The 24,283-nt window shown below is 41.6% G+C and overlaps 1 protein-coding gene across 14 annotated transcripts in view; it reads right to left on the bottom strand.

Moving 5' to 3' along the window:
- NEXMIF (neurite extension and migration factor) overlaps positions 1-24,283 on the bottom strand; it is a 490,983-nt gene that overhangs the window by 83,933 nt on the left and 382,767 nt on the right. For 13 of the 14 annotated variants that reach the window (XM_056540505.1, XM_056540509.1, XM_056540504.1 and 10 more), the window contains one exon: positions 21,237-21,334. In XM_056540505.1, the coding sequence (XP_056396480.1) occupies positions 21,237-21,250 (14 nt within the window). In that variant the 5' untranslated portion in view covers positions 21,251-21,334. Of the gene's footprint in view, positions 1-21,236; positions 21,335-21,929; positions 21,980-24,283 lie in introns of those variants that run through there. The other variant, XM_056540515.1, reaches the window with a different exon arrangement.

Below are 24,283 nucleotides of genomic sequence, written 5' to 3'. Positions count from 1 at the left end.
TGGGGGGGGGGGGGAGTTAAATTACCCATATCCGCCCCTCAACACGTGTGCTATTGTATGTCTACAGAACTTACTTAATATTCTTATAATTAAAGGGGGCTACCTCACATATAATTACCATGTTAATGACTGGAGGAATAGTAGCATGCCAGAACACAGGGGGTAATGTCCCAAGTATTTTAGGTTAAAGACTTTTTTGTCTATATTATGTTCACTGGCATTTCACATTGACATCATTATTGCATAATATTTTTTTCCATAAAAAAATAGATTTCAAATACAAGTAACTTGTAGACCATATTTAACCACAACCCGGGTTAAAATTACATATTCTTGTCATTCAAATCAAAGAAGCCCCAACATACCCAGCCCAGCAGGGCCGCACCGAGGCGTCTGAGCAGAAGAGGGGTGCTGATCATGTTGATGAACGATAGGAGCAGGGGCATAATGGAAGCGGTTACAGGGGGTGTAACCATGACTGGACCAGTAGGAGAAGGTAGCACAGATATTTAACTGTGTGTTCATCATTAAGACGCACACACAATTAGACTAGGGCGCTGAATGGGGGCTGTTGGGACTTCTGGTGCCGGCAGTGTTTCTCTCCCATGCTGCCCACATGAAGACTGAAGTGTCTGGATGACAAAGACAACAGCTCATCTGCTTTTCTGGAGCAAAGTAGAATAGGAAAGTGTCCAAATGGGATGAATTCTCTCACTTGGATGAGTTTACTCGTTGATTATAACTAAATACCATCAAGCCAGAAAGAGTACAGACCTTGACAGCAACAAAACATTACAAGGAGGCAGATAGAATACCTTGAAGGAGGAAGCAGCTTCTCCCAAAAATAAGCAAACCCCCCCAATTAAAACCAACAGACAGCAATCATGCATGAAGTATTACTATATCACGTCAGACAGTGTAATAAACTATGCATTGGTGGTATTTGGAAGCTATTTCATAAAGGACTACAAACATCACTTTAAGCCTTTAACCCCTCTGAGTTTCTTTACCGCAGAGATTTAGATGAGATAAATGATAGTTGTAAAAAATAAAATGTAAAACTTATCATAAAACAATCGCTATAAGGCGCCACAGACAACTCCAGCATTAGTTCCTTGATTTCCCTGGAGCGGAGGGATTTAAGCCTGAACACAAGACTATCCAGGGGCAGCCAGCGTGGCACATTGTCTATTCTTTGTACATACACACAGGGCTGTATTTGCCATAAGACACCCAAAGGGCTGTGCCTGGGGCAGCAGTGTTGAGGGGGGCAGCACTTCAGTAAAAAAAGATACTTTTGATGTAGCTGCTGCTGCCCCGCTGTGGCCAAGACCAAGAAATCCCCCCTTTGGTTGAATCCACATGTGTAACAACTGCTGCAAAATCTACCTGCAGATTTGCAGCCACAGCGGCTCATTTTGTTGTGGATTTGTGACTGATGTGACTTACTGTTTATAGGGGTGAGATCTATGGGGGTTTTTTGCTGCGTATTTGTAACAGATCCGTATGAAAAAATACTGACGCTTGTGGAATCACCTTCTGGGTCGATGAAGTCTGAGTGCCAAGGGCAGCACTAGCTGTGAATATATATATGTACAACTCCGAGACAACCAATATGAGAATCCAAAGAATGATCACAACTGTTGGCATATTGCACCTTCCTGTAAGAAAGACTGACATGCAGCGCATTTAGGGTTTGATGGAATATAAAGTAAAGATCTCTGCGCACTCACCCCCAGTTGTATCAGAGTTGGACTGAAGCGAACCCTCAAGTATCTGTGTTCTTACATTTAGTAATGTACAAAAATCCATCAGCTGACAAAGTAGGAATTGGGAAGAGCACTTGTTATTCCAGTGTGAAGTGATGTTCAGCGGCCGCAGCTGGTGTCAGCCGACTGGGGGCCCTCCGGAGCTGCAAAGGCTTGTCACAGAGCACGACTGCTGCTTCTCACTGCTGAGCTGTCCTGACTGCTGTTAAGGTTTCCTATTATTCTGCTTCTCATTGAGATTTTCAGTCGATGGTCAGACTTGCAGTGTAGAGCCTCCCATTGCCATGCATGTTTCATGGCCCATTCATTTCATAATGAGATCTATTCAAGTCACACAGACCATGCAGAGTTGACTATAGACTGACAACCTTTGGCCTTCCAGCTGTTACAGAACTACATCTCCCATGATCCTTATCCAGCGAATACATTTCAGCTGATTTATTGCTGGGTATCTGATATACATTATACATATACATGATTATCTAAGTGATATATGTGTTTGACACGCTGTTATAGGAAATCAATGTGAAAGGTATGGGAAATGCATGACACTGTTTATATTGTGTAACATAATACAGTGATCCCTCAACTTACAATGGCCTCAACATACAATAGTTTTAACATACAATGTTTTTTTCTGGACCATTGTAACTTGAAACCAGACTCAACATACAATGCTACAGACAGTCCAGATCTGTGAAACGTGTCACAACTGGAGGAACTGACCAATCAGAACCAATTTTACTGGTAAATCACCTCTATTACTGAAGTACAAGCACTGAATGGCTGTCTGGTAGCGCCCCCTACAGTACAGGGAGGAACTACATGTTCCGTACTACTCCTTACCTGTGCCAGGGTTAGCTGCTCCTTTGGACACCAAGTAAGGGTGGCTCCATTTGGGACACTGTGTGTACTGTATAGGACCCTGAAGAAGCTTCTGTCCTCTACATAATCCATTGTTTCCAAACCAGAGTGCCTCCAGCTGTTGCAAAACTACAACTCCCAGCATGCCCGGACAGCCAACGGCTGTCCGGGCATGCTGGGAGTTGTAGTTTTGCAACAGCTGGAGGCACCCTGGTTGGGAAACACTGACATAGACAGTGATTACAGCTTCCAGCAGATCTTGATTACTTTTATATGTAAGGATTTGCTTTATCTGTATTAGTTATCTACTTATTTTTCTTTAACCTTTCCTCACCTTTTCCTATTTTTGATGACATTTTGGTGGCTTCAGAACCAATTACCAGGTTTCCATAGAGTTATGGTCTCAACATACAATGGTTTCAACATACAATGGTCGTCCTGGAACCAGTTAATATTGCAACTTGAGGGACCACTGTATCTCAACTAGGGATCGACCAATATCGTTTTTTTAGGGCCGATACCGATAATCGGTGCAAGTTAGGGCCGATAGCCGATAACTTATACCGATATTCCGGTATAAGTTATCGGCTATTTAACCCCCTGCGACACCGCTGCAGATCATTGATTTAAAGCGGGCGCTTTAAATCAATGATCTGCAGTGGCTTTTGCGGGGCCATAGGCCGCCGCCGCCACCTGCTTCTCTCCCCCTACCTGTCAGGGTGGTCCGGGCCATCTATTCTTCCTTCCTGTAGTGTCCGGGGGCGTTCCGGGTGAAGAGTGAACTGGTCCGGGCTGTCCTTCTTCTCCGGCGGTCATCTTCTCCACTCCGGGCAGGCTCCGGCCTAGTACGCTGCATAGACGCTGCTGCGCAGTGATGCCCGTGCGCAGCGACGCACCTGACGTCACGGCGTAGCGGCGTCTATGCAGTGTACTAGGCCGGAGCCTGCCCGGAGTGGAGAAGATGACCGCCGGAGAAGAAGGACAGCCCGGACCGGTTCACTCTTCACCCGGACCACCCCCGGACACTATAGGAAGGAAGGATGGATGGCCCGGACCACCCCCTTTACGGGTAAGCAAAAAAATTTTATTGACTCGGAGGGTGGGGGAGGGGCCCGACCGGTATAGCGGTATGGGCAAAAATCCATACCGGTATACCGCCCAGCATCACGGTGGGGAGTGGGACACGGCGGGTCGGGGGGGGGTGGCGGTCGCGGTGCGGTGGGGGCGGTGCGGGGGGCATTATCGGCTTATCGGCAAGGTAATTGCCGATACCGATAATGCCCAAAATCGTGATTATCGGCCGATAATATCGGCCATACCGATAATCGGTCTATCCCTAATCTCAACCTGCTATTTTTAGATTCACCAAGGTGAATGTATATTTGTTGTAAAAAAAACAAAAATAAGTAATATAAGTAAATGCCCCCTTGTGAAGTGTATTCTGTAGGCTTCAGTTTAGTGCTGATATTCTTTGTACGAGCTATAAAAACTAAGAATGCCCTGATAATAGAGAACAGCAGTGCATGGAAAGAATATTTCTTTCATGTAAAAACATGATTCTAATCATTAAAGAAAAGCCAAAACGCTGACAACAATCTATGGAGCACCAGCTCTCTACAACCATGATGTACACATAATAAAAACTGCACACAGCACCATTTACTTGCTTTAGTCTGAATCTCTCCACAACCAGCATTTCAACATAGACGCAGGATCAGCCAGCAGACTCTTTTATATGCTTGTTTTCCTTTTTCTTTACACTTTAAAAGAAATTTTAATAGAGAACCCCATGTCTGACTGAGCTCTTTACGTACTGTAATACAATGTTTTTATTAGGTGATACCTTCACCACATATGGACAACCAATGCTTGAACCCTGGAATAGCTGGCTATATACAGAGGTAGCCATGGCTGTTATTATGTGGCTCTTGCAAAAGAAGGGCCACAACCAAGGTTACTCTTATGCCTCTGTATGTTTAAAGAGATTCTTCGCCTCTTTCAAAATATAGCATATATTAGGAAGAATAAAGATTGGGAAAGTGCTCCATGTATGAGTACCATCTGAAAAAGTGGTGTTATGCTCACCTTACTAAGATGGACACAACAACCACAGCAGGCATTGAATATATATATATATATATATATATATATATATATATATATATACATATATATATATATATAAAATCTGGCTACAGCCACCAACCTTCTTCTGAGTATCAGGATCTGTCTTGGTCCTAATATACATTGTTGGAGCACAATTGCCTCTTTATTCCAGGATGAAGATACAGGTGCTGAGAAATGGACCTATTCATTCAGAAATACATTTGTTGTAAAAGGACAAGGGGTTTCATATACTGCTGTATAGTTGTTCCGGTCCATCCACCTCATATACCGTATTTTTCGCCGTATAAGACGCACTTTTTCTTGGGGGGAAAAGTTGGTGCGTCTTATACGGCAAATACACATTAAAACCCTGTCCTATCGAGGCGGTCCCTGCGGCCATCAACGGCCGGGACCCGCGGCTAATTCAGGACAACACCGATCGCGGTGATGCCCTGTATTAACCCTTCAGACGCAGCGATCAAAGCTGACCGCCGCGTCTGAAGCGAAAGTGACACTAACCCGGCTGCTCAGTCGGGCTGTTCGTGACCCCCGCGGTGAAATCGTGGCGTCCCGAACAGCTTACAGGACACCGGGAGGGACGTTACCTGCCTCCTTGGTGTCTGCTCCGTGCCAGGATCCCCTGCATGGCCGGCGCTCTCGTTCGTCATCATCACGACGTGATGTCGGCAACAGAGAGCAAGGATACCGGGCCGCAGAGAAGTTCCGGAGTGGCGGGGAAACCCCGGGGACGCGGCGACAGCGATGGAGGGCGACATCCAGGGCAGCGGTGACGAGCGGTGACGGGTCTGGAGCGACGGGGACAAGTGAGTATTACCTCTGATACCAGTGGTTTCCAACCTGCGGATTTCCAGATGTTGTAAAACTACAACTCCTGGCATGCCCGGATAGCCAACGGCTGTCCGGGCATGCTAGGAGTTGTAGTTTTGCAACATCTGGAGGTCCGCAGGTTGAAGATCACTGTCCTATACTTTACATTGTATTTGGTTCAGAATCTTTTTCTAGATTTTCCTCCTTTAACATTGGGTGTGTCTTATATGCCGGAGCATCCTATATGGCGAAAAATACGGTAATATACAGCAGTATATGAAGTGTGTTGTCCTTTTAGGGTACATGTATTTCTAGGTAAATGTCCTGTGTTCAGATCATTTTCCTTTTGATAAATCCCCATCTCCCAATGTAACAGTGGGTTCCCACATTATATACAAAGATCAGCGACTAGATCTATTCTTCATCCTGGAATGGAGAGGCAATTCCATTCCAATAAGGTGCAGCCTCCAAAATATAATCAAATAAAAGATATATGATGGACGAGGGGCAAACAGCTGTTCTTTCCTACAAGGCAGAGTACGAGGAAAACAATCTCTGGCTGTCCTGCCTTAAGATGAAATAATGTCAGACAGCACCTGTATGGAACCTTCTATTGACTACACTGCCTTATACTATTAGATTGCAGTAAGGACAGTCGGGATGCTTACAGATATGGACCTATCAAGATCATAAAAAAACATTAATATGAAATGTACAATTTTTACCGTGTCTTTTTCTTTGAACCATACAGATGGTATATCAATCTCATCATCATGTAGGTACTGGTCTGTTCACAGGTAGGGTGACAAAAATATGAGTGAATTGAACAATTTGGAAAAAAAAAACAGACAAACAAACAAATCCAAATGGCTTCTGAAAGGATAAATAAGCAGTTTCCAGCCTAGAAGGAACTTGGTGTCTCAAGGTCTGCATCAATCAATCAAGTGAAAGCATCTTTTCTATTTACAGCGATATCATTGCTGTGTATTTCAAAAGGGCTCGCTTCATTTCCATCATACAACCAGGATGTAATAAAGATAGTGTCAGCACAAACATGACATCCTCACACCCAAAGAGCATTTTGTTCGTGTTTACAGAGAGTGGCTATAGAATAATTCCATGGGAGAAAAGTACATACGAATTCTACAGCAGCCCCTTCCCAGCCGTCAGTCTGTCACTCCTCCATTGTTCTGTGCACTCTGTTCTTACTGGGTAATCATTGCACATCCAGGACAAATTGAATATGATTCCAGGTCAGAAACCTTCACGAACAATTGTGAGAAAACTTCACCAGTCTGCTTTAGACTGGCATGTACAACCCATACCATACATATTCCTGAAGAGTTTCTCTACCTGCCTACAAAGACCAGCTATAGAGTGGATTTGTGCAGCCTTTTTTGCATTGTTTTTCCTTGGACAAAAATACAGTGCCCAGATGTTATTTAAAAGTCTTGAGTGAAAAATTACACTACTAACAATGTTGTTTTTTATGTCATTTTGGTGGCTTGCCAATGCATCATTTCTCTCAGGCTTCTCTATAGAATATACATAGTTACATATAGTTACATCATTTGTCCATAAAGTTCAACCTGGAACCCTACTATGTTGATCGAGAGGAAGGCAATCCCACCTCCATGAGGCTGATGCCAATTGTCCCATGACAGAGGACAAAAGAAGTACCCAAGTCAATGTTCTGTTCCTTTAAGTCTAATGTCCTTGACTTATAATATTATATTCTTCCAGGCCCCCCTTGAACTTGTTTATTGAGTCAGACTTCACAACATCACGTGGCAGAGGGTTCCATAGTCTCACTGCTCTTACAGTGAAGAATCTCTGTCTGTGATGATGGTGAAACCTTCTTTTCTCTAGACATAGAGCATACCCCCTTGTCATGGTTACCAGACGAGGTATAAAAAGATCTCTGCCCATTCATATATTTGTACATTGTGATCAAATCGCCCCTAAGACGTCTTTTCTCAAGACTAAATAACCCCAAGCTTGATAACCTGTCTTCGTCCTGTAATCCTTCCATACTATTAATTATCTTTGTCGCAGAAAGTGAATGCTGAGACACAAGCAAAGATATTTCTGATAAGAGTTGTCTATTCTCAACAACATCTGTCCATATAACCTATTCATAAATAAGGACATCGAAGAGGGAGGTTTATTATCCAGTAGGTGCTGGGGGAGTCCTAGGTAGACAACACCTTTAAAGCAAAGATAACTTTGTACAAGTACAAAACACCTAGCTCTATGCCATAGGTCTACACTATTATTTTGATTTTAATCCTTTCTCTCAATCATCAGTGTCTGTCCACCCACCTGGTTATGCCATGACCAGGCACCTTCTAGCTATATGAAATGACTACCATTGACCAAAGATGCAGTGCATATGAATGTACAGACAATATGGTCAAGGGAAGTCATAGACAGATGAAGGGATTGAGTCTATCATATAATTCAGAATAGAAGGATGGAATGAAACTGCACAACAGTGGGGGTGGGGGGGGGGGGGAACGACGACTCTGTAATTCTTTAACAGTGTAAATGTTCTGCTAGTAGAAACATACATGTAAAATATACTATTAAAATTGTTTATACATAGAATGGTCACCAGTATGTGTGTCCAGACTTGACGATGATAGTAAAACTGTATTTTGCTTATTGACATGGGGACACAGATATGTTAGGAAGTTTAGACCTGCTTCCAGAGAGGTGCGAATATCCATTTTCCTCAGGAAGTCATATATGCATTCACGCGCACACAAAGCTCATTTGTGCATAATAGAAAGCAATGTAATAAGAGGTTTGAAAACAACAAACCTGAAGCATGTTCAAGACATAATTCATCATCCCCTTATTTCTCTAAGCTATTTAACTCATACTTGTCATTCATGTTTCTAAATGTAATAATACAGAATGAGTAATAGTCTGACTACTATATAATTTTCATGTTATATAATTTTTAATGGCTATAACATTCTTCACACTCCCAATCTTTACCATAAATGCATTAGAGATTATGTGGAGATATGAGTAGAAGTACCTATTACACTAGGATCTTGTGGCTACTTAGGATTAATGCTTAAAAGGGTTGGTACATTCTGTTTCTACTTTTTGTAACCCTTATTAGGTCCAGGTTGGATAAACCTATTTTAGAGATAAGCTGAAAAAGCCACTGGAGTGTGGTCCGCATGATGAGACCCCACACCACTGAATGCTATCTTTGGGAAACAGCTGTGCAATTTCTAATTTAATGAAAACAAAGAACTGTTGCAGGGCTCCCACCGAAATCCATGAATATCCATGATTTCAATGTGTCTGTGGATCAGGCCCTCCAAAAACCTTTTTATTTTTTTATGTGGGCTTCCATTCTACAAAGAAAGTGAGGTTGGAGGACCCAATCCTGGATCAGTTCCACATGCCATGTTAAAGAGGACCTATCAAGTCCCTGGTTCTTCTCACATACAGTTGTGGAGAACACATTCCAACACTTTTGTTCCATCTAATGACTCAAACAAACATATAACCCTTATATTAGTGCTTGCGAAGTATGCGCGCCATCCTCTAGTCACGCTGGCCTAAATGTAGACTTGTGCATAGAAAAGGGGAGAAGTGAAATAAAACTTAACTTTTAATTAATGCTGTTAAGAAACATATATATATATATATATATATAGTGAATGTACTCACAGAGAATACTGATTATGAACCCCTGATCAATATGGACGCAGGAAATAGTCTCAGTTAGTATGTATTAAAATATACTGTCAAGAACATGTATATAGACTAACCGTACATCAATTATCTAGGAACAATCACAGTCCCCATACAGATAGTCACAGCCATATATCAAAATGTAGCATTTGGACCATACACCATTCCCTACGCATTTCAGTTCACCTGGTCGGTGACCTCATCAGGGGCATCATTGACCCTTATGTGATATAGGACAGATTGTATGGACACACTGTCCTAATTTCTTTTTTTGGACACACATTGTGGACGTGACCTGATGAGGTCACCGACTCGGGTGAACCGAAACGCGCTGGGAATTGTGTATGGTCCGAATGCTATATTTTAATATATGGCCGTGACAATCTGTATGGGGACTGTGATTGGTCCTAGTTGATTGACATATGCATGTCTATATATACATGTTCTTGACAGTATATTTTAATACATATTAACTGTGAGTCTGTTTCCTGCGTCCACATTGATCAGGGATTTATCATCATTATCCTCTTTGAGTACATTCAATATATATATATATATATATATATATATATATATATATATATATATGTTTATTGACAGCATTAATTAAAAGTTAAGTTTTATTTCACTTCTCCCCTTTCCTATACTGTAAATTTTGAATATTTTTGAGAAGTCATTATTTGGGTGGGTAGACACTTTACTTATCTACGAACTAACTAAATGTGGACTTCTCCACATTTCGATGTGCTCCAAAAATGTTCTCTAAATTTATACGGTACTTTGCCCAGGGACCTGACCATAATGAGATATGGGATGGGATCATCTAAATCAATCAAAGACATTAATTTATGGTTTATTTACCTATTTGTTTACCTATTTATTTACCTATTTATTTATTTATCTATTTATTTACGGTACCTATTTGGTGTATAGAGCCAAACATTTTTTAATTGTGTCCATGTCCCAATATTTATGGACCTGACTGTATATCACATTGCATTTTATTTTAATATATCAGATTATACCCTCCAGACCAATTTGATACATACAAAGCAGCTTGTTAGTTTATATGGCACTCATTTATAAAATCATCATATTAATACTCATCTCCTTATAATGTTTATTGAAGAGATATAAAACCAGCATACTCAGATGAAAATCTACTGTCTTTTTCGCAATGCAAATGGCGATGCACCAATCTTACTGCAGAGAAATTATAAAGGTGCCCTCTCCTACTTTGGGGTACATTTGTAATGAGACACCAGTTATCTAGATACCCAGAAAAAATACATGTCCTTTATTTCACAAATAGACTATAGTAGACAATGCTCTTCTTATGCTGTAAATGGATTTATGTTTGAAGACATTATAGAAAACAAGGGACATTGTGACAGGAGAACAAGGACATAGATAGCCAGTGATGGCGAATTATCCAGTAATTGTAGGGTGCAGTTGTCCACCTTGAACAGAGCACAGGAAGACTACTGTGAACCATGTACACATTCACTGCTTAGTCCATCTATTATAGTTTTATATGAGGCCAGTAACTGCAGTACATTAATGGATATACCGTAATAACATTAGCCTATATATATATATATATATATTTATGTCCTACAACATGACCTGTCAGTTCTGAACCATTTACAGTCATGGCCGTAAATGTTGGCTCCCCTGAAAATGTTCAAGAAAATGAAGTATTTCTCGCAGTAACACATGTTTTGCTATACATATGTTTATTCCCTTTGTGTGTTTTGGAACTAAACCAAAAAAGGGAGGAAAAAAAGCAAATTGGACATAATGTCACACCAAACTCCAAAAATGGGCTGGACAAAATGATTGGCACCCTTTCAAAATTGTGGAAAAATAAATTGTTTCAAGCATGTGATGCTCCTTTAAACTCACCTGGGGCAAGAATCAGGTGTGGGCAATATAAAAATCACACCTGAAAGAAGATAAAAAGGAGAGAAGTTCACATAGTCACTGCATTGTGTGTCTGTGTGTGCCACACTAAGCATGGACAACAGAAAGAGGGGAAGAGAACTGTCTGAGGACTTGAGAACCAAAATTGTGGAAACATTTCAACAATCTCAAGGTTACAAGTCCATCTCCAGAGATCTAGATTTGCCTTTGTCCACAGTGCGCTACATTATCAAGAAGTTTGCAACCCATGGCACTGTAGCTAATCTCTGTGGGTGTGGAAGAGAAAAATTCTGGTGACGGAAGAGAAAAATTGATGAAAGGAGTCAATGCAGGATAGTCTGGATGGTGGATAAGCAGCCCCAAACAAGTTCCAAAGATATTCAAGTTGTCCTGCAGGCTCAGGGAGCATCAGTGTCAGCACAAACTATCCGTCAACATTTAAATGAAATGAAACACTATGGCAGGAGACCCCGGAGGACCCCACTACTGACACAGAGACATAAAAGGCAAGACTACATTTTGCCAAAATGAACTTGAGTAAGCCAAAATCCTTCTGGGAATACATCTTGTGGACAGATGAGACCAAGATAGAGCTTTTTGGTAAAGCACATCATTCTACTGTTTACCAAAAAGAGAATGAGGCCTACAAAGAGACACAGTACCTACAGTGAAATATGGTGGAGGTTCAATTATGTTTTGGGGTCGTTTTGATGCCTCTGGCACTGGGTGCCTTGAATGTGTGCAAGGCATCATTAAATCTGAGGATTACCAATGGATTTTTGGTCGTATGTACAGACCAATGTCAGAAAGCTGGGTTTGCCTCCCAGATCTTGGGTCTTCCAGCAGGACAATGCCTCCAAACATACGTCTAAAAGCAGAAATGGATGGCAACAAAGCGCTAGAGAGTTCTGAAGTGGCCAGCAATGAGTCCAGATCTAAATTCCATTGAACACCTGTGGAAAGATCTTAAAATTGCTGTTGGGAAAAGGCACCTTCCAATAAGAGAGACCTGGAGCAGTTTGCAAAGGAAGAGTGGTCCAACATTCTGGCTGAGAGGTGTAAGAAGCTTATAGATGGTTATAAGAATGGACTGATCACAGTTATTTTTTTCCAAAGGGTGTGCAACCAAATTTGGTGTGCCAATAATTTTGTCCAGACCATTTTTGGAGTTTGGTGTGACATTATGTGCAATTTGCTTTTTTCCTCCTTTTTTGGTTTAGTTCCAATACACACAAAGGGAATAAACATGTGTATAGCAAAACATGTGTTACTGCAATCCTTTTCTGTGAGAAATTCTTCATTTTCTTGAAAATTTTCAGGGGTGCCAACATTTACAGCAATGACTATACTATACACCTGCTTGTCTGCAATGGACAGAGCCCCACTATATGACTGGAGTCATTTTGGCAGTGTGTTTAGGCTGTCTATAATAGGGCTGGTGCTTCCATTGTTTTCAAGAAAAAGCATCTGTTTGAGCTTGGCCTTATAAGCAGTTCTAACAGCAGCCTTTCACCTCTTCATTATGCCGTGTTCTGTACGTCAGCTGGCCCTGAAGCTCCCAGTGCTGGCTTTGTGAGTTTTGCTAACACGCTTCCATGCATAGAACAAAACACTGAATGGAGGGTGGTTTAGGTAAAGCTATGAGTTTTACAATAATGTACAATGAACATGCCTTACAAGGAGAGTGTCTGCTTTTTAGACATAGAGTTTGCCAATGTGTATCTGGCAGAGCACAAAAGATTCATAATACAAAACAAGGCAATATGGACCTGCTTCATCCGTTCAGCTTAATGTGTGCAGAACGTCCATTTAGAATACTTTACTGCACAGATCTAGACAGTGGCCGGCCCTACTACTGGTCCCAGGCGGCACTTTGATGCCGTTGCAGTCCAGGCAGGGCCGGCCCTGGCTGCCGCTGCACCACGGCTCACTGTTGTTAAGCAGCCACGGTGCAGCCCGAACTGCTTAATAGTTAAACCTGCCCTGACTTACACAGACGTTCTTCTCTCCTGCGGCATCTGCGCTGACCTGCGCAGGACAACGTCACACGTCAGTCGCGGCCGCCGCAGGAGAGAAGAAGGCACGGACACAGTGCACCACCTGAACCTGCTGGACTCACAGGCCAGGTGAGTGTGTGTTAAGGTGAGGCAGGGGGGAGTTAATTAAATGGCACAGAGGGGAAGGGGGGGGGTTAATGAATTGGCACAATGGTGGGGAGGAGGGGAGGTTAATGAATTGGCATGGAGGGGAGGGGGGTTAATGAATTGGCACATAGGGGAGGAGGGGAGGGGGGTTAATGAATTGACACATAGGGGAGGAGGGGAGGGGGGTTAATGAATTGGCACAGGGGTGGGGGGCTAATTAATTGGCTCAGGGGGGAGGAAGGGAGGGGAGAGGGGGTAATGAAATGGCACAGGGGATGAGAGGAGGGGGGCAATAAAATGGCCCAGGGAGGGGGGGGGGGTTAATGAAATGGCTAAGGTGAGGAACAGGTTAATGAAATGGCACAGGGGGATTGGGGGGGGGATATTTAAAATGGCACAGGGGAGGGGTGTTGTGAATGAAATGGCATAGGGGGTAATTACATTTGCACAGGGGGATCAAAGGGGCCACCTCAATTCCCAATACCCCCTCTAATCCCCCCTGTGCCATCTCAACCCCCCCGCTGATATTAAAACATGTAATTGTGAGTCCCGAAATGTCCAGATACAGATCTTTATACAGCTGGTATATATCTCTATATGGACCTGTATATAATCACTTATATGGTATACAGAACCTGTGTACAGCTGGTATATAGCAATATATGGTCCTGTAGATAATCACTTATATGGTATACAGATCCTGTATATACCATATATGGTCACTGTATTGGGGGGGGGGGATGAGGTAGTTGGGGAATCTTGGTTTGTATATAGTGGATTTTATTTAAGAACAGTATAGTGGAATTATCTAGACACTAGTCGCTTTGTGGTGTAAAGGTCCTTGTGTGGCGGTATTATGTGTCCCTTATATAGGTGTAATATTGGTAATATTAATCTTGGTATACTGGTATTATTGGTATTGTTGGTCTCAGTATGCCCGATCTTGTCAGGTTACAAAAATGTAAAGTGATATTTGCTCCTTGTTTAGTGGTTTCAATTGGTAACTGCACAACTAGTATATTTAGTTATTTAGGTATACAGTGTTGTCATGTTAACTATATATATATATATATATATATATATATATATATATACACACATGTATTTGTGTGTTTTTTTTTTGGGGGGGGGGGGCAGCACTTCATTCTTGGACCCAGGCAGCACAATGTCTTGGGCCAGCTCACTGTTCTAAAGTGGCACCGGGGCCTTTAAAACAGTGGGCCTGCGGCCGGGACTGACAGGGGGTTGTTGCACAAGTGATGTTGCTCCGCAGACCCACGCAGGAGGACGTCAGCGACATCACATGTCAGTCCCAGTCGCCGCAGGAAAGAAGAAACCACTAAAAGCCAGGTGAGTGTGTCTGTAAGTGTATCTGTCTGTAGTGTGTGTCTGTAGTGTATGTCTGTAGTGTGTGTCTGCAAGTGTATGTCTGTAGTGTATGTCTGTAGTGTGTGTCTGTAGTGTGTGTCTGTAAGTGTATGTCTGTAGTGTGTGTCTGTAGTGTGTGTCTGTAAGTGTATGTCTGTAAGTGTGTGTCTGTAGTGTGTGTCTGTAGTGTGTGTCTGTAGTGTGTGTCTGTAGTGTGTTTGTAGTGTGTGTCTGTAGTGTGTGTCTGTAAGTGTATCTGTCTGTAGTGTGTGTCTGTAGTGTGTGTCTGTAGTGTGTGTCTGTAGTGTATGTCTGTAGTGTGTGTCTGTAGTGTATGTCTGTAGTGTGTGTCTGTAGTGTGTGTCTGTAGTGTATGTCTGTAGTGTGTGTCTGTAGTGTGTGTCTGTAGTGTGTGTCTGTAGTGTGTGTCTGTAAGTGTATCTGTAGTGTGTGTCTGTAGTGTGTGTCTGTAGTGTGTGTCTGTAGTGTGTGTCTGTAGTGTGTGTCTGTAAGTGTATGTGTCTGTAGTGTGTGTCTGTAGTGTGTGTCCGTAGTGTGTGTCCGTAGTGTGTGTCTGTAGTGTGTGTCTGTAAGTGTATCTGTCTGTAGTGTGTGTCTGTAGTGTGTGTCTGTAAGTGTATCTGTCTGTAGTGTGTGTCTGTAGTGTGTGTCTGTAGTGTATGTCTGTAGTGTGTGTCTGTAGTGTATGTCTGTAGTGTGTGTCTGTAAGTGTATGTCTGTAGTGTGTGTCCCGTAGTGTGTGTCTGTAAGTGTATGTCTGTAGTGTGTGTCTGTAGTGTGTGTCCCGTAGTGTGTGTCTGTAAGTGTATGTCTGTAGTGTATGTCTGTAGTGTGTGTCCCGTAGTGTGTGTCTGTAAGTGTATGTCTGTAGTGTGTGTCTGTAGTGTGTGTCTGTAAGTGTGTGTCTGTAAGTGTATGTCTGTTAGTGCGTGTTTGTAGTGTATGTCTGTAGTGTGTGTCTGTAAGTATATGTCTGTAGTGTGTGTCAGTAAGTGTATGTCTGTAGTGTGTGTTTGTAAGTGTATGTCTGTAGTGTGTGTCTGTAAGTGTATGTCTGTAGTGTGTGTCTGCCAGTGTATGTCTGTAGTGTATGTCTGTAGTGTGTGTCTGTAGTGTGTGTGTCTGTAGTGTGTGTCTGTAAGTGTATGTCTGTAGTGTGTGTCAGTAAGTGTATGTCTGTAGTGTGTGTCTGTAAGTGTATGTCTGTAGTGTATGTCTGTAGTGTGTGTCTGTAGTGTGTTTCTGTAGTGTGTGTCTGTAAGTGTATGTCTGTAGTGTGTGTCTGTAAGTGTATGTCTCTAGTGTGTGTCAGTAAGTGAATGTCTGTAGTGTGTGTCTGTAAGTGTATGTCTGTAGTGTATGTCTGTAGTGTGTGTCTGTAAGTGTGTGTCTGTAGTGTGTGTCTGTAAGTGTGTGTCTGTAGTGTGTGTCTGTAAGTGTGTGTCTGTAGTGTGTGTCAGTAAGTGTATGACTGTAGTGTGTGTCTGTAAGTGTATGTCTGTAGTGTGTGTCTCTAAGTGTGTCTGTTAGTGTGTGTCTGTAAGTGCATGTCTATTATTGTGTCTGTAAGTGTATGTCTGTAGTGTGTGTCTGCGTGTGTCTGTACTCTGTAGTGTATGTCTGTAGTGTATGTCTGTAGTGTATGTCTGTAAGTGTATGTCTGTAGTGTGTGTCTGTGTGTGTCTGTGTGTGTCTGTAGTGTATGTCTGTAGTGTATGTCTGTAGTGTGTGTCTGTAAGTGTATGTCTGTAGTGTGTGTCTGTGTGTGTCTGTAAGTGTATGTCTGTAGTGTATGTCTGTGGTGTGTGTCTGTGTGTGTCTGTAGTGTATGTCTGTAGTGTATATCTGTAGTGTGTGTCTGTAAGTGTATGTCTGTAGTGTGTGTCTGTAGTGTGTGTCTGTAGTGTATATCTGTAGTGTGTGTCTGTAGTGTATGTCTGTAGTGTGTGTCTGTGTGTGTCTGTAGTGTATGTCTGTAGTGTATGTCTGTAGTGTATGTCTGTAGTGTATGTCTGTAGTGTGTGTCTGTAGTGTATGTCTGTAGTGTATGTCTGTAGTGTGTGTCTGTAGTGTGTGTCTGTAGTGTATGTCTGTAGTGTGTGTCTGTAGTGTGTGTCTGTAGTGTGTGTCTGTGTGTGTCTGTAGTGTATGTTTGTAGTGTGTGTCTGTAGTGTGTGTCTGTAAGTGTATGTCTGTAGTGTGTGTCTGTGTGTGTGTCTGTAGTGTATGTCTGTAGTGTATGTCTGTAGTGTGTGTCTGTGTGTATCTGTAGTGTATGTCTGTAGTGTATGTCTGTAGTGTATATCTGTAGTGTGTGTCTGTAAGTGTATGTCTGTAGTGTGTGTCTGTGTGTGTCTGTACTCTGTAGTGTATGTCTGTAAGTGTATGTCTGTAGTGTGTGTCTGTGTGTGTCTGTAGTGTATGTCTGTAGTGTATATCTGTAGTGTGTGTCTGTAAGTGTATGTCTGTAGTGTGTGTCTGTGTGTGTCTGTGTATGTCTGTAGTGTATGTCTGTAGTGTATGTCTGTAGTGTATGTCTGTAGTGTGTGTCTGTGTGTGCCTGTAGTGTATGTCTGTAGTGTATATCTGTAGTGTGTGTCTGTAAGTGTATGTCTGTAGTGTGTGTCTGTAGTGTATGTCTGTAGTGTATGTCTGTAGTGTATGTCTGTAGTGTGTGTCTGTAGTGTGTATCAATAACGGGGAGGGGGGGGAGGTTTGTTAGTGTGCTGTCCAACCCTATGTGGGGAAACTATGCTGTCTACCTGATGTGGGGGTACTATGCTGTCTACCTAATGTGGGGGTACTATGCTGTCTACCTAATGTGGGGGTACTATGCTGTCTACCTAATGTGGTAATGAGGTAATGAGATTGACTGTGCGATTGTGTGTGTGTGTGGGGGGGGGGGGGGGGGAGTCAAACAAATTTCCCAGGGTCCAATCAAAATTAGAGATGGCCCTGTAAACTTCACAAAAAGCTTAAATATGCCCATAGGTTATCATTAGCCAGACATGTCGTTTTCATATGCTAGATGTTGGCCTCAACAATGTTTCTAAATACTACTATCTGCAAAAGAAAAGAAAAAAATTCCGACTATATAACTGTACAGATTGTATAGTCTGGGGCAAATTGTTTAGTGTGCCTGCTTACACCCAACACTAGGCAACCACTAACCCTGTAACAAAATGAGGGGATGCCGGACAGGAAATATGTCAATTTCTATTTCACCTGTTGAAACTTCCGAACATTCCACTTAAGATGGTGTGATAATAGAAACTGGCATAACTTCTACAGAACATACCTTCATGCGTAAGTAGGCTTTATCTCTTTGTAGGGTTGCCTGGGAGTATGTCAGGAAGTGTGTTCTCAAAGGCCACAGAACAAACCATGTTGTCCTTGAAAACCTTTTAGCATGTGACAAGCTCAGCCGCTTACCAGTCATCCAGTGATGAAAATCAATCCTGAAGACTGCACATTCTATGTGAACAGAGGAAGCAGGCAGCATTTATACAAGACAAGCTCACGACTGTAATGTCCTTGCTGTATTCTCTACACTACAGGAGAGCTGAGACATAGTGACATGTCGCTTACATATGTAGGAACATGGATGTAAAATGACATAGAGCAGCGGCCTGTTACCCATGACTGACTGTCCTGTAGACGACAGATGCACATTCCATGGCTGACATACCTCTGCACAGACAGGTCCGGGCCCCATTGATTTAAACGGCCCAAACAAAGTCCCAAACTCAAAAAGCATAGATTGCTTGACACGTATACAGACAGAAAATGACACAAACGTAGTCACTAGCTGACTACAACAGGTCATTAGAAACTGAGGTCTATGTCTGTCCATGCATGATATGACATGGAGGGCACAAACCTGGTGTGAACAAGCTCCAAGATTGTTAAAAGTTTGTATTTGTTACACGACCATCAATGGCCGCTGACCTAGATTCACATTAAAAAGCTAAGTAGCATTTTCCATTGAACACTTAATTCCAAGGGAAGACCAATGGTAATGAAATAAATGGTTTATGTGTAATGTTAAATTATCTGTTACATATAATAGCCTAGTGGCCTAATGATGGTTAAATGGGGCGGAATTTTCTACCCATACAAACTAAGTGTATTAAAGGGAAAATGCACCCTATTTGTGTGCAGCGACAAGCTGTCTATTTCTGCATTAGCTACTGTAATGATAGGCTTTCTCATGTCCGCCATGCTGCCCTTGCACTCTCAAACAAATTGCCATACTTTACTGCCATAGTAAACAGTGACCGGCGACTCATGTCAGCTGTTGCATTTAAACCAGACTCATAAATAACAGCAGAGATGCTTCTAGGGTCATCATTATCTGTGTCCCAATGTTATGGGTGCCGAATACTGCTCAGATGACTTCTCCCGCCATCCTACATAGAGATCTCAGGTTATGTCTTTACAGCAGGTCAAGTGGATAAAGAACTTTACAGCTCTAAGAATCAGTAAATTGTTGCGATTACTTACACACCAACCATTTTATCAGCTAAAACAGTATAAGGAAGAATATGCATGCAGTTCAATAGTAGCGGATCAGGTTATAGATGACACCACTTACAGCCATCAATCATTTATAGCGGATTCACCGTATTCTGCCTAACTCAGAAGAGGATCTAAAAATGAATTGAATTCTAATATTAAAGGGGAACTCCGCCCATAGACACCTTATTCAGGGGATAAGATGTCTGATTGCAGGGGTTACGCGTGCACAGAGTGAACTTCACTCCGTGCCTGATGACTAGAGATGCGGCGCTGATGTCACGGCCCCGCCCCCTTATTACCGCCACGCCCCCTCCCATAGACTTTTATTGAGGGGGCGTACATACTGCAAACTGCTCGGACCACACAGGAATGTGCGGAAGAACGGACATGTTCATTCTTTCTGCTGACAAGAAAACGTGCACAGCGCAGTAGAATCCTATTGAATTCAATGGGACTCTGCTGCTGTGGAATCTCCATGCAGAATTCCAATGCAGAAATCCGCACGGAAACTCTGTCGTGTGAACCAAGCCTCACAGAATATACTTCCCAGAATAAAACCACCAGATCTAGATTCTCTATAGAGCCTGAACCCTGCAGAAGTGCAAAATCAGGTCAGTACATGGTCAGAAATAAAGTGTATTTGCACAGTTACTCTACTTTCATATATATTATTTCTATATCAATACTATAAAATGGAATTACAATAGGGCAAATACTTAAAGCATGAATACTGTACGTACAGTTTAATATATCAAAATAAAGATGTATGTTGTAGAGATAAATATTATTATTATTAGTATTATTATATTAACCCCTTAAGGACCAAGCCCATGCTGGAGTATTCCAGGAAAAAAACTTTTTTTATATATCAACTGGCTCCAGAAAATTAAACAGAATTGTAAATTACTTCTATTAAAAAATTTTAATCCTTGTTCTTTTCTGTCTAAGTGCTCTCTGATGACACCTGTCTCGGGAACCGCCCAGTTTAGAAGATGTTTGCTATGGGGATTTGCTTCTAAACTGGGCGGTTCCTGTGACACGTGTCATCAGAGAGCACTTAGACAGAAAAGAACAAACTTAACTTCAGAAGATCATAAGTACTGAAAGGTTTAATATTTTTTAATAGAAGTAATTTATAAATCTGTTTAACTTTCTGGAGCCAGTTGATATATATAAAAAAGTTTTTTCCTGCATAACCCCTTTAAAGGACAACTGCAGCGGTATGACACTTATCCCCTATCCAGAGGAGCCTTCCTGCCGAAGTGGTCACTGCAAATACAATGAAGGAGTTTAAGCATGCATGGGATAGGCATAAGGCTATCCTTCATACAAGATAGGGCCAGGGACTATTCATATTGAGCAGAATATAAGAATATTGGGCAGACTAGATGGGCTGAATGGCTTTTATCTACCGACAAAGTCTATGTTTCTATGATCCATAATACAGATAGATAATGAAAACTATCCATCTGTATTACTAATACATGTTCTTCAGATCCCAATGACTTTCTTTACGTGGCAATGCTGCAGTAGTTTAAGAGCATGCTGTGTTTTGTGAACTCACTAGATGAAGAGCTTTTGGTAAAGATCTTTCCCACTGACTTCAATGAGCAGTATCTGACATAAAGAATAGATGCAATTTAGAATTTTCTTTGGAGGCTGGGGGTGTTGTGCAGGGTGTTGGTGTGGTCATTTTAGTATTCTGAGCTACATATTGTTTCCAATTTCCATTTTACAATAGCAATTCCGTTGCTAAATAAACCATCTGCTTGATCTGGCTCAACTTATGTGAAACCCAAAGGGGCTGTTCAAGATTACAAAAAGTTAACCAGTGCCGCTCTTAGAAAAGGTTCTCACACAGAACTAGTGACTACAGCACTAGTTTCTCCTTACCAAAACTTTATTATTATTATTATCATTACTATTATGATTATATTCTGATGTGAAGATGGAAATATATTAAATAAATATTATTCACCTTGAAGAGTGCATCCCCGTCTTATCTCTGGGCCTCCAAGAGGAATCTGCAGGCTGCTTGTTGGGCACGTCGTATTGGCATCCTGCATTCTTCAACACCTACGGAAATACAAGATGGGTTCATTAACATCAATGATTTGCTTCTCATCATGTCTATGGGTATCAACAAATATGACCCCAACAAAAAAACTTCCCGGTCATACGGCAATCTAAGGACAGTAAATGTTTCTGGATGTCAACCAGGTTTCCCAGACACAGACAGCGCTAAAAACAAATATGCTGAACATTTGTTTGTGTGATTTTTCTGCTGCACTCTAAGAAGGTAGAGCAAAATAAATCGGCTTTCAATTAAATAGACATAGATGTATCATTCTTTTCAAATGTATGGCTTTTACATGACAATTTCTTTTAGCTTACTTTTGCTTACATGCGACCTATTTATCAAATAGTCATACAACCTTGATAAATAAATCCGGTAAAAAGCAAACAAAAGCATTTTTTAAAGCAGAAAAGTTTTCCCTTATGATAGCAGCCGAAGTTCTTTATCTATCCTTTATTTGGGGGGGGGGGGGGGGGGGCGTACTGCATCGGATGACACCCTGACTGGTCTGCCTGGCACTAAATAGCTGCACTCCAAATATCCCGCAACAACCCATCCACCCTCCTCAGAAATGAGAAAATATTAAAAACATACTATGCCGCACCATGAATATCCGTACTCTGGAGGCTTTTTTGTTTAATTTTGAGCCCGCATTTTGTGACGTTGATGGACGGAGTCTTGCGTCGCTGCGCTGAGGTCAGAGTTTATGTCAGGAAGGAAGACAGCGCATCACCAGCAGGCACATAAACAATAGTGAAGCCACAGAAAAAGAAAAAAAAAAACGGCTCGGTACATTACCCACGTTACCCAAAAATCTTAGTGCCACATATGGGTTATTTACATAGTCTTTAAAAATTCTTACACAATTATTTTGTGCCTTATTCTATTTTAACACAACATTAATTTAAAAATTTAGTGGGTACGCCAGCATGTATGTGTCCTAAAATGAACAAGGTGTGCAGTGTGTATTTTCAATCTAAAAATTAAGAGTTATTAGTTATATAATACATTTTTACGATAACTAACATTAATGTAGTAGTTTTGTTTCATGATGCAGAACAAGAACAGGTGTTAGTGGGTATTACTGTCCTTTTCTGCAGAAGTATGCACTTTCTGTAAGCCAGGTTGGACCTGGAATACATATGCAACTTTTAAATGGAGATGCACCTTTTTTTCTTTATAAATAGTGATTATCGCATTTGATAAATACATGACCATTGCAAAGTAAAAGAAAATTACTATGTGAGCAGATTTCAGAAATGTGCTTTGGAATAAGCAAATATCAAAAAGTCGCAGCATGTATAGAAAAGTCACACATGAGCAAAAAAAAAAAAAAAATCTACTATGGAGCTTGATAAATCTCCTTCAGGCTAAGTTTCCACTTGGTTTTTTTCTGGCAGTTTTTGGAATACTGCCACTGCAGTTTTTGAGCCAAAGTCAGAAGTGGATCCATAAGGAAAGAGAAGTGTAAGTCCTTCCTTTATATGTCCTATTCCTTTTGAATACACTTCTGGCTTTGGCTCAAAAACTGCAGTGGCAGATATCCAAAAACTGCCAGAAAAAAAACCAAGTGGAAATTTAGCCTTTTGGAGAATTACATTCTGCACTGGAAACAGGGAGTGATGTGAGTGATGAAAGTCTGTGCATAGTACTGCAGAATATGTTGGCGTTATATAAGCAACAGGTAATAGAAAGTAAATAGTGCAGTTCCGAGCTATCAGCCCGAGGAAAGCTTTTTTAATTAGAAAATGTCACCATTTAGTCATCACGGACATATATAGAACATATTCAACCCCAAAGAGAAGAGAAGAGAAAAAAAAGAAATCTATACATTATATCAAACATGTAAATATACATTACAGTGACCCCCCCCGACTTACAATGGCCCTGACATATGATAATTTCAACATACGATGGCCTCTCAGAGCCCATCGTATGTTGAAGGCAGCATCGACATATGATGCTGCTGTGTGTTGGGGCCATCGCATAAACGGCTGTCTGACAGCGCTGACAACTTCAGCAACTGAAGGTATTTAAAGAACTGTACAGTACTGTATGCAATGTCACACATCACATACAATACATATACACACTATACACCCCATACATCAATGTTTCCCTATCAGTGTGCCTCCAGCTGTTGCAAAACTATAACTCCCAGCATGCCCAGACAGTCAATGGCTGTACATGCATGCTGGGAGTTGTAGTTGTGCAACAGCTGGAGGCACCCTGGTTTGTTAAACACTCCCCATACACTCCACATACAATGGTCATCCCAGAACCAATTAGCAGTTTCCCATAGAGATATGTATTCAACATACAATGGTTCCGAGGCCCCAGAACCAATTACCATTTTTACATAGACATATGTACTCGACATATGATGGTTTCAACATATGATGGTTCTACTGGAACCAATTAATATCATATGTTGAGGGACCACTAAACTCTAAAAATAGGCTCCAGTATACAGGGATGGTGCAAAAGTAAAGACTTGGGGGAGATTTATTAAAACCTGTCCACAGGAAAAGTTACTGAGTTGGCCATAGCAACCAATCAGATCTCTTCTTTCATTTTGCAGAGGCCTTTTCAAAAATGAAAGAAACAATCTGATTGGTTGCTATGGGCAACTCAGCAACTTTTTCTCTGGACAGGATTTGCTAAATCTCCCCCTTGTGGTATCAGTATCATTTACAAGAGCCAAAAGTGAAATACGTTGACATATTTTGACATGGCGACATTGAAGCAAGAAAAATCTTTTGCATGTTAATATTTACAAGAACAGGATCTGTTGTGATCGTACGGCAAAACTTTCAGAATAAATGTAAATGAGCTCCACATAGAAACTGCATTTTGCGTTGGGTGAAGCAATTCAAAACCACTGGGTCTTTATGTCATGGGGAAAGTCTGGGCTGCAGTGAACAGGATTTAAAGGGGTACTCCGGTGA

Source organism: Hyla sarda, chromosome 9, assembly GCF_029499605.1.
Source record: "Hyla sarda isolate aHylSar1 chromosome 9, aHylSar1.hap1, whole genome shotgun sequence".
NCBI lineage: Eukaryota > Metazoa > Chordata > Amphibia > Anura > Hylidae > Hyla > Hyla sarda.
The sequence above is the reverse complement of the archived record's forward strand: the minus strand, read 5'-3'. Positions and strand labels throughout refer to the sequence as shown.